This window comes from Manacus vitellinus, unplaced genomic scaffold, assembly GCF_001715985.3.
Source record: "Manacus vitellinus isolate BGI_N305 unplaced genomic scaffold, ASM171598v3 scaffold_12_pilon, whole genome shotgun sequence".
Taxonomy (NCBI): domain Eukaryota; kingdom Metazoa; phylum Chordata; class Aves; order Passeriformes; family Pipridae; genus Manacus; species Manacus vitellinus.
In genome coordinates this window covers 4439177-4449892 of record NW_021938949.1, presented here as the reverse complement: position 1 = coordinate 4449892, position 10716 = coordinate 4439177, and the positions used below count along the sequence as shown (strand labels likewise).

At 57.5% G+C, this 10716-nt stretch overlaps 1 protein-coding gene across 1 annotated transcript in view; it reads right to left on the bottom strand.

Moving 5' to 3' along the window:
• Positions 1-237: 237 nt before the first annotated feature.
• Positions 238-10716, bottom strand: part of CHTF18 (chromosome transmission fidelity factor 18) — a 12001-nt gene continuing 1522 nt past the window's right edge. Inside the window, exons 3-22 of the mRNA XM_029957812.1 lie at positions 10502-10628; positions 10208-10382; positions 10033-10122; positions 9844-9896; positions 9504-9639; positions 8734-8946; positions 8510-8607; positions 8016-8139; positions 7748-7881; positions 7006-7099; positions 6828-6926; positions 6463-6593; positions 5676-5838; positions 5314-5538; positions 5087-5236; positions 4497-4627; positions 2694-2832; positions 1745-1855; positions 981-1038; positions 238-527 (exon numbers count right to left, since the gene is read on the bottom strand). Coding sequence (XP_029813672.1) covers positions 391-527; positions 981-1038; positions 1745-1855; positions 2694-2832; positions 4497-4627; positions 5087-5236; positions 5314-5538; positions 5676-5838; positions 6463-6593; positions 6828-6926; positions 7006-7099; positions 7748-7881; positions 8016-8139; positions 8510-8607; positions 8734-8946; positions 9504-9639; positions 9844-9896; positions 10033-10122; positions 10208-10382; positions 10502-10628 — 2588 coding nt within the window. The 3' untranslated portion in view covers positions 238-390. The remainder of the gene's footprint in view (positions 528-980; positions 1039-1744; positions 1856-2693; positions 2833-4496; positions 4628-5086; positions 5237-5313; positions 5539-5675; positions 5839-6462; positions 6594-6827; positions 6927-7005; positions 7100-7747; positions 7882-8015; positions 8140-8509; positions 8608-8733; positions 8947-9503; positions 9640-9843; positions 9897-10032; positions 10123-10207; positions 10383-10501; positions 10629-10716) is intronic.

The following is a 10716-nucleotide window of genomic DNA, read 5'->3' as shown; positions in this document are numbered from 1 at the left end:
GGGGGCAGGAGCAGCAAAGGTTTCTCTGGGGTTTTGCTGCAGCTTCATCTCAGACCTCACCCAGCTCTGCCATCAAACAGGAACATTTTGCAACTTGTAAAGAAAATTTTTATAAAGAAACCCTCATTTTCAGTGATTTTAAATACTTTTGTATACTGTAGGATATCTCATTTTGCAGCAAAACAGGCATAATATGACAACTAAAGGTTTATTAATAAACAGAAAAATACTTCATTATTCATTTTTTTAGATACATTTTATTTCCTTATTTTTTTAAAACAAAATAAGTCGGTGATAAAAAAAAACCTAAACGAAGATCATGGACACAGGGGTTAGAGAGCCAAAGTCCAGCTGATCCCTTGAGTTCCAGCCCTGATTTCCTGGCTCCAGCTAGAGCAGGTCCCTGATGTAGATGTTCCTCCTGACAGCGTTGGAAACCCCCTCGTTGAAGCGGAACCACACGTCGCTCTTCCCCACGGCCTTTCCCATCTGCTTCTCCAGGGACTCCTCCTTGGAGGCCTGGGGGGCTGCAGGGGGGGAAAATCCACCTCAAAAACTTGCAGAAAACCTTAAAGTCACAACCAGGCTGGAGGGAGAGGGGGCAATCAGGGAGCTGCTGCCAGGAATGGGGTTGGGAAGGGCAGAGCTGATGCTCCCATGTCCTGGGTCCTGCAAACCCTTCAGCACCCAGAATTCCATTTGGATGGTGCCAGAACCCATGGACTTGCCCACAGGAACCCCCCCTGCCCGTTGTTGTGGGGTCTGTTCACCCAACTCCCCCTCCCCACCCCACTGATGTCCCTGGGGATGGTGCTGAGGGACACAGCCCCTTTTTGGGGTGGGCATTGGGAATGAAGGGACCCCCGCCAGCAGCACCCATGGTCACCCCATCCCTCTGCCACCCACCTGTGCCACCCCCATCCCCTTTGTCACCCTCCCAGGGCTGGGGCCACCCACAGCACCCCATCCCTGTCACCCACCCGGGGCCGGGGCCGCCTGTTTGCGCTGGAGCGGCCGCCCGAAAAAATCCACCTCGGGCTGTGAAAGGCAAAGAGCAGGAGGTGAGGTGGCTGTGCAGCACCTGCACTTCCAGCTCCCCTTTGGAGATGACCAAAAAGAAGGGAAGTTCCTGTCTGGGCAAGGCTCAGTCACCCCAGGGCGGTTCCAGGGAGAGCAGGAGCCACATGCAAATCCCGAGGGAAGGGCCAGCAGGCTCGGGGGGATGCAAACAGATTCAAATCCGGGGTGGGGGGGAAAGGCAAAATTTCAGGGTGCTAAAGTCAGGTTTTACAGCCAGGCAAGGGCTGGAAGCTGAGCCCTGGAGAGGGGCAGTGACAGGGAACCACCTCTGCTCCCCTTAAACCTGTCACCCTCTGCTCCCCTTGGCCACTGTTGGGATGCCCAGAGTGGGATCAGTGGATGGATGCACCTCTCCACAGCTCCCGAGCAGCCCTCCCACCCTGCAGCTTCCACAGAGCCCAAATTCAGCTATTTCAACCCAAAACCCCAGATCTCTTTCCTCCCCCAGCCCCAAAAGCTTCATGGGGTGAAGGTCCATAATGTCACCCAGATCCACTTGGTCCCAAAGCTGTGATCCCAGTGATGCCTTTGTGGGACACACGGTGCTCAACTGGGCTATTAAAAGAAACTGGGCTAAAAAAATTAGATTCCAGTGGAGCCAGTGAGTGTTTGGCAGCCCAGGGAAGTGCTGCTAGGAACTGGGGCAGGACCTGCAGCCCCTCACCTTGTCCTCCACCGCTGCCCTCTGCACGATGTGCTCCAGGCGCTGCCGGTGGTTGGGGGTCCCCGACAGCCTTGTGTCCCCTCGCTCCTCACTGAGGCCATTCCTGGGATCCTGTGGGGAGGAGAGACCTCAACAAGGGACCCCTCGCAGTGTCTGAGCCTAAAGTTTGGGTATGAAGCACCTGCCACCCAGTTGTCACCCGTCCCAGCCACCCCCTCTATTTGCTGCCGGGTTGCAACATCCCGAGGGCTTGGACAGGATTTTTCCATCATTTTCTGCCTTGCAGCAGCTCATGGGATCAGCCCCAGCTGGGGTCCCTTTCCCTGGGACTTCACAGTAAACAAGGAGCCTTCAGAGATGTTTTTGCAGCATCTCTTTGCCCCACACATCCCCCGGGAGCTCTGCTCCTGCAGCAAGGGGCTCTCAGGGATTAATTATCCCCACGGCACCGGGGTAGGCAACAGCTACGTCCGAGATGTTTCTCAGCCTTTTCCACCTTCTCCTCCCTCCAGGAGGGTTTTGGCAGTGGGCAGAGTTAACTCTGCTCCTCCTGGGGCCTTTGGGACCTTTGGAAGTGAAGTGGGAAGGAAAGGTGCAGGCAGGGAAGAGTAGACACCTACAAACCACAGCCAAACGGACCCAAATTCCCTCCTAAAATTCCCACCTCCTCACGACCCTCCTCAGAGAGCTGGAGGGTTCAAAGCTTTGACTCACAGTGAGCGTTTCCCTCCAGAACTCCTGCAGAGACTGGGGCTCAGCCCCCCAGCACAGCTGTGCTGCCCAGAGGCAGATGTGCAGGCCAGGAGCTGCGAGGGGGGGTTAATCCCGGATTTCCATTTGCAGAGCGAAAGCCACCGGCTGCTTTGGAAAACCCACGTCCCCACGCCATCCCTAAGGATTTTATCCACATCCACAGCCCTGCCACCCCCCAGAGGTCCCCCCTCCCTACCGGGTTCCGTGCCTGCAGCACAGCCTCCGTCCTCCTCATCTTCTCCAGCTCGATCTCCCTGGCAATGAGCTGCTTGGCCTGGTAGCTGAGCTGCCTCCGGGCCGGCAGCTCCGGGAAGCGACACACGTCCTCCACATTCCTGCAGCATGGACAGGGGGGAGCAGGGAGCACAAATCAATACTAAAAATAACCTGCATTATGCAACCTGGCAGGGCACAGGGAGCCCAGTCACCCCCTTGGCACTGCCCCGTCCACCTCCGAGTGCGATCCTGCCTCAGTTTCCCCAGCGCTGCCCTCTCCTGGGTGGAGTCAGGGGGCTGAGTGGGAATGCAGGAGGGATTAGGGGGTTTTAATCTCGGTTTTAAGGCAACAAGAGGAAATGGCAGCGGGGCTGTGCTGAACAGACTGCCCTGAAAACACCACGGGCACAGCACAGCCCGGGCACGAGGGGCACCGCGACCCTCCCATCACCCCAAAAAACCCCTGGGGAGGTGGGTAATGGAAACACAGCCAGGAACAGTAACTCTGGAGCATCAGAGCACTTGGGTCCTCAACAGGGCTGGGGCACCAGCTCTGGAGTTAGGCCTGTTTCAGTATAGCTGGGCCGGTCCCTCTGCCAGCTCTAAATATTTTATATTTATTCAATATTCTCGCCCTTAAAATAAAGGGAGCAAAGTCTCCTGTCAGCTGGCTCTGCAGTCATTTAGAAATTAGCTGTCAAATCAATGTTTTAAGAAGTTATAAAGAGAAAACACAGGTTTTGCTGTCGACAACAGCTCTGTTTGCCAGAGAGATGCTGGGATGCAATTTCCAGATGCCACTGGGATGTGACACCCCCATAGTCCCCGTCATTTTATGGTTGGATTTGATGATTTTGAAGGTCTTTGCCAATTTTGATTCTGTGATTCTGTGCACAGCCAGGAAACAGGCTCAGAACTCACAAAACAAGCAAAGTAAACCCAAGTAAAGCCAAAAAGTGGCTCCCAATGTCCCACGGTCTCCCCATGGCCATGTGGGGGTGGCACGGGGGGGAAAGCAGAGGATGGATCCCTACAGCCCCCACCAGCCTTTCCATGAGGAAGAAACAATACTAAAGCAGTTCACTGTAATTCGATAGAGCTGCTTGATTAACAGAGGCTCATTACTGTAATTAACTCTGCCCAGGAAGGCATTAATGTTGGGCCTCGCTGGGGCCAGGTCTGTGCTGCCTCTCCACAGGCTCCCCAGAGTTTCTGGCTCTGGGTGTGCTCAGAGCAGAGCCACAGCCAGGTCAGGCAGTGGCCAAGCTGGTAATTTATAAATGAACCATGGTGGCAGTGACCTCCTCTCTGTGATGAGCTCAGGTGGACCAGCTCTGTCCTCTGGTGGCTTCAGTCCCTCTGCCAGCTCCAGTGAGAGCCAAAGGCAGCTGCTTCCTTTCCTTTAATCCCATTAAATCTAAACCAGCTCTGTTCCAGCCTCAGCCCAAGGGAGTGGTGGGGCAGCTGGACCATGCTGGGGATGGAGCAAAGCCAGGAGTTCCACCTCCTTCCTGAGCTCTCTGCTCTTATTATCCCAGAATCATCATGGAATCCTGGAATGGTTTGGGTTGGAAGGGACCTTAAAGTCCGTCCAGTGCTACCCCGTGCCATGGGCAGGGACACCTTCCACTAGCCCAGGTTGCTCCAAGCCCTGTCCAACCTGGCCTTGGACACTTGCAGGGATGGGGCAGCCACAGTTTCTCTGGGTAACCTGTGCCAGGGCCTCCCCACCCTCCCAGGGAAGGGTTTTGAGCCCCACCCTTCCCTTCCCCTCGGCACTCACGGATCCAGCTTGTAGACGTACTGGCCCTCGGGCAGGCGCTCCTGGTGGTAGGTGAGGTTGTAGGCCAGCATGGTGCTGATCAGCTCTGCCAGCTGCTGCTTCTCCTTCTGGCTGTAGAGCTGAGTGTTCACCTGGCAGGGAGGGCAGAGCATCACTGACCCACAGTCACTTCTGAACACACAAACAGCCCGAAGCACAGGGTTTGTCTGTGTGAGGAGGGACAGTCAATACCCAGAGTGTTCAGACAGGTTTAGTTCCCTCCTAGGGACACACATCCTTCCCAGAGCAGGGTGCAGTGACCCAGGTGCTGGAAGGGGACTGTGACAGCTCCCCAAAGCCCTGCTCAGTCAAGCCCACCCCATGTGGGGTCCAAGACCCCTCCACACAGTCAGGTATCTCAGAATCACGTGCTCAGCTTCCCTCCAACTTCTGCATCACCTGCAACATCAAATCACCCCCGAATCTGGGACAGAAATTCGGGATAGCTCAGCCTGGGCGATGCAGCCCAGATGTCTGTCCCCCAGTGCTCAGGGTGAGGTTTGCAGAGAGACACATCACCCAGGCAGCGAGGAGGGGTCAGGGGCACTCACAGGCCGCAGTTTGGGGGCGATGATGTCCAGCAGCAGGCACAGCACCTCCAACACCAGCACCCGCGGCCCCGCGCGGCTCCGGGCGCCGGGCGCGATCCCCGACACCATGGACACCACCAGGTTCTGCATGTTGGTCAGCTTGGCCAGGGCCTGGGGACAGGGCAGGGACAGCTCAGCCACCGTGTCCCAGGGGGCACAGGGCTGCCCCCGTGCCCCCCGGGCCTTGCCTCGTGCTGGCTGCTGGGGTAGGCCAGGCGGGGGATGGCGGAGCCCGCGAAGAGCAGGTGGAAGGCCACGGGCAGGAAGGGCAGGTAGCGCAGCAGGTGGAAGCTCTGCCCGTGCAGCACGGCCCGGCCCAGCAGGTCGGAGAAGCAGAGCCACTCCAGGGCCAGGCACACCGAGCCCAGGCTGGAGTCCCGCACCCTCATGGACAGGAAATTCTCGTGCAGGCCCTGGAAGGGGATGTGGGATTACAGGGCTGGAGGTCAGTGGATGGTCCCGCCAGAGCAAGTCACTGGCATTCTGAGCTTCTCACTGAGCTCCAGCACAACACAGGAAGGGGCCTGGCTCTCCCCCTGGCTGCTCTTACCTGGGCAAGCTTTTCCTGCTCCCCTGAGGAGATGGCAAGGTGCAGGATGTGGTGGAAGCGCTGGGAGGAGGAACTGAAGCCAGAGGAACCCCCAAAGTGTGACAGGTCCTCGTCACCCACCAGGAGCTGGGTTGGCAAAGAGGGGTCCATTCCTATCCTGTGCCTGGGGGGAGCCCAAAGGGAAGAGCTGAGGGTCCCCCAGTGCTGAAGGGATCAGCAAGGAATATTTAGATCTTTGTAAACTGCAATGCCAATGCCAAAATATTGGCAGCTAAACAGAATGGACAAAAAGCATCCAGAATGGCTTTAAACTGACAGAGTGTGGGTTTGGTTTGGGTATTAGGAAGAAATTCTTCCCTGGAAGGGTGGTGAGGCCCTGGCACAGGTTGCCCAGAGAAGCTATGGCTGCCTCATCCCTGGAAGTATCCAAGGCCAGGTTGGACCAGCCTTGGAGCAACTTGGGATAGTGGAAGGTGTCCCTGCTCATGGCACGGGGTGGAACCAGATGATCTTTAAGGTCCCTTCCAACCCAAACCATTCCAGGATTCTATGACTGATACAAATCTGCTGAAGAAGCAGCTCCAGGACCTTTCAGGTTTCTCCATCCCACGTCTTGCAAGGAGATCATGGAATCACAAAAATCACAGAACGTTGCTCTAAGCCCCATCCAACCTGGATTTGAACAGTTCCAAGCCTGGAGCAGCCACAGTTTCTCTGAGCAACCAAAATAACCAGGAAGCAGCACACCCCAAGCACCCAGCCAGACCTAACAAATCCCTCCTTTTACCTCTGCACCCTCGGGAGCTGGAAGATCTCCTGCCAGATGGAGAAGAGCCCCTTGTTTTGGTCCTTCAGGCCAATCTTCATCGTCTGCACCATCTGCATGTTCAGCTCCTTCTGCCCTCGGCCGTGCAGGAACTGCAATGGGAGTGAGGGGCTGGGGGGACGGGCACAGAGGGAGGGGGGATCCCCACAACTCTGAGGATCCTGGACACAGTGGTGTCTCCTTCCTCCTCCATGTGCAGGGTTAAAATAGCACAGGGGACAGGGTGGATATTTTTGGGATCTGCCAAGGACAGAGTTCTTTCCCCTCCATCCCCATCTGAGTCCAGAGCTGTCTGTGTCCCCCAGGCCCCCCCATGACCCCAGTACCTGCAGGGTGTTGATGCAGGAGCGGATGTCGTTCTCCGTCTTCTCGCACAGGGCCAGCAGTGCCCCCGTGTCCGCCCGCATTCCCTGCTGGAGGGCGATCTGTGGGAGCAGGACAGGGGGGTCAGCAGGGAGGGATGGCCAGCCAGGGGGGTCAGGGGGGCCCTCAGCTGTGCCACACCTCGCTGAGCCGCTGGGCGAGCCGGGACGGAGCCGTGCGGGGGAAGTGGAGCAGGAAGGATTGCTGCCGGAGCGGGCGCAGCGCGGGCACGTACCTGGGGAGGGGCACAGGGCTCTGAGTGGCCACAGCAGGGCAAGGAGGACACCTACTAGTCATGGAATCATTCAGGCTGGAAAAGCCCTCTAAGACCATCCAGTCCCACCATTCCCCAGCACCGCCAAGGCCACCACTAACCCACGTCCCCAGGTGCCACATCCACAGGGCTTTTAAATCTCTCCAGGGTTGGGGACTCCACCCCTGCCCTGGGCAGCTGTGCCAGGGCTGGACAGTCTTTTCTGTGAAGGAATTCTCCCTCATATCCAACCTAAACCTCCCCTGGCACAGTTTGAGATTGTTTCCTTTTGTCCTGTCCCTTCTTCCCTGGGAACAGAGCCTGACCCCCCCAGCTCTCCCCTCCTGTCAGGGAGTTGCAGAGCCAGAAGGCCCCTCCTGAGCCTCCTTTTCTCCAGGCTAAGCCCCCCCAGCTCCCTCAGCCACTCCTGGTGCTCCAGAACCTTCCCCAGCTCCATTCTCTTTCCTGGACATGCTCCAGCCCCTCAAAGTCTTTCTTGTCATGAGGAGCCCGAAACTGCCCCCAGGATTTGAGGTGCTCCACTCAAAGGGAGACACCAACAGCCACCACCTCCTCACTCAGGGCACAGTCTCAGCTCTCCATCCCCCCAGACCCACAGGTGACACTCACTGGTCGTTGCAGATGCAGATGATGGGCCTGAGCAACAACCCACCCTCACGCTGCCGCCTCCGGCCCGCGCCGGCCTCCCCCTCTCCCTGCACGTCCTTACGGTGGATGATGTTCAGCAGCACGTTGATAGATGCCTTGGGAAAAAAAAACAAGGGCAGAAGGGATGAAATCTTACCACTGAGAGGCAAGAAACAGCTCGTGGAACAGGGGGTGAGCTGCTAATGGGGGAACAATGAAGGGGTTAATGCCAAAGGTGGTTGGGGCTCACCGCGGGCGCGCCGTCGATCTCGTCGATGATGAGGCAGTTGGGCTTCTCACCAGCCCCCAGCACAGACTTCATCTGGGTGGCAGCTTCGATGCGGGTCTTGAACACCTCGGGGCTGCGGTCATCGCTGCAGGGAAGGTGTGCCAGGTTACTGTGGCATGGGGCTGGCTCTGGCATGGGATCACCTCCAGCACGGGATCGTCTCCAGCACCACCCACAGGACAGCATCACCCCTGGGACACCATCACTTTTGGGACAGCATCACCTCCAGCATCACTGCTGGGACACCATCACTTTTGGGACAGCATCACCCCCAGGACAGCATCACCTCCAGCATCACCCCTGGGACACCATTGCTTTTGGGACAGCATCACCTCCAGCGTCACCCCCAGGACACTGTCACCCCTGGGACACTGTCACCCCCAGGACAGTGTCACCCCCAGTGTCCCCTCTGGCCTGGCAGCACCTGCAGCAGTGCTGGGCTGGCAGGGCCTCACCTGGCATTCATCTCCACGGCGTTGTACCCCGCGTGCCGGGCGATGACGTGGGCCAGCGTGGTCTTTCCCAAGCCAGGAGGGCCACAGAGCAGGGCTACCTGTGGCACAGAGGGCAGGTCAGCATGGCAAGGGCTTCCTCCAGCTCCCACCAAGGAGGGAATGCCCTGCTCCTCACCCTGCTGGCAGGATGAGGGGACCCCCCAGTACTGCCCTGTCCTGCTCACCTTGTATTTGGGTCTCTTGTGCTGGTCCAGCTCAGCCTCCAGAATCTCCTCTGTGAGCTGGACCTTCGTTTTCCACTTATTTGGGTGCTCCTTGGGATGGCTGAACGGGGGATGAGCTGCAGTGCTGGGCTTGCCCTTCTTCACAGCCTTCTCCTTCCCAAACACCACCGTGTCCCAGAGCTTGAGCCACTTCAGAAGGCAGCGGTTTGTGTACTGCAGGTGGGGGGGAAGTGGGAAAAATCCATGGAACCTCAGAAGGATCAGGCCAAGGACAGAGGAAGGCTCTCCTCCATGGGACAGGCTGCTCAGGGTTCCACCTGGCACCTCCTGGTACAGCACGGGAATGGTGCTTCCCTTCCCAGCTCAACCACCACCCCACAGGGGAACCCAGGACAAGTCACATCAGCCCCATCCCTGCTGTCCCTCCTCTGTCCTGGCTCAACTCAGCACCTCTCAGCCTCTTCCATCATTTGCAACTCCCTATAAAACTTCTGATATTCAAAAAAACCCCCAAATTAGCCCACAATTCCTGGCTGAAGTCCTCCCAGTCTTTTTTGTCTTGTTCTGATCAAGTTTCAAAATCCCTTTTGTTAGAAAGCCCACAGCCTCCAGCTGAAACACTGCCATCCCAAGCTCTCCAGGACTCAGGACTGCTCCCAGGAAGGACCAGCACTTCCAAAGGCAACACCCTGATCCCACAGCATAAAGGAAGAGTTACAGAGGTGCTAATAACCCCCAAGCCCAGGCCTCCCCTTCTCCCAGCACCTCACATCATCACTGAGCAGCTCCATGTAGCGCCGGGGGGTGAACTTGTCCACCCAGAGGCAATGGGAGGCAGATTCCTCCTCAGGATCCGTGTCCCCACCAGGTTCCAGGCTCTCCGTGCTGGGCTCACTCTCAAGGCAACTGTAAGAAAGAATTAACTTGCCCCAAACCACCCAGGGAGTCAGGGAAGGGCTGGGAGTTACACCCAGATTTCCCACGCTGAGCACAGGGGCAAAGAGGCTCCTCTGCTTGTAGGTCTCAAAAATCTGGACCTCGTGGAGTGTCTTGGGAGGCACATCAGGCAGCATGGCAGGGATAGGATGGGATTTCATCCCAACATCTCACCTGTTTATGATCTCTGTCAGCTGCTGTGATACCTTCTGAACATGCCTGAGACGCTGGAGCACAGAGAGAGGGAGAGCGGGGTCAGGGATACCCCAGTAACCCATGGCTGGGGGGAACAGGGATGGGAGCCAGTCCTGTGGTATCAGGAATGGCAGGGAAAGATAGGAAGGTTAGTGTGAGACATGGTACCTCTTGGTCCACCTGTTCCTTCAGGTAGGAGAAAGGCACCCCCAGCAGGTGGAGTGGCCTCCGTGCATTCCAGCCCAGGGAATCCGGGAGCTGCAGGGACACAGCACAAACAACCCCCTCCTGAACCAGCTGGAGAACACAGAGGAGCAAACCCAACCTCGAGAGCCCTCCTCACCTCCACCCCTGTCCTGCAGGGATCATCCCTCAGCACCAGGAAGACCCTGGTGCCCTGGGTGGAGGTCACATTGATATAATCCTCCAGGATGGGGGGTCTCTTGAGGACCCGCTTCTTTTCAGAGGGTGGTGTGATCTGCAGGGGGATCGTGCCGCTCATCTCCAGCTGGTTCGAGCTGAAAAACACCAAATTCCTTTAGCAGGGGTGAGGAAAAGGGCCCTTGAACCCCCTGAAGGTGGAGACCAAGGGGCCCTCCCCTCGTCCCTGCTAAAAATGGCTTTCAAGGTGGCCAACCTGGTATTCTGGGGAGCAAGAGGTGCCTCTGAGCCCCCATCCCAGGAGACATCAGGAGCCAACTCATCGTCTGCACCAAAATCGAGCTTCTTCACAGCCTCCAGGCGCTGCCGCTTCGGCTTCGGGGCTGGGAGAGACGCCGGGGAGGGGGAAGAGGAGCACCATGACTGAGGGAGGGCGGTACCGGGGGTGCTCCGCGCCCGGCACCGCTCGGG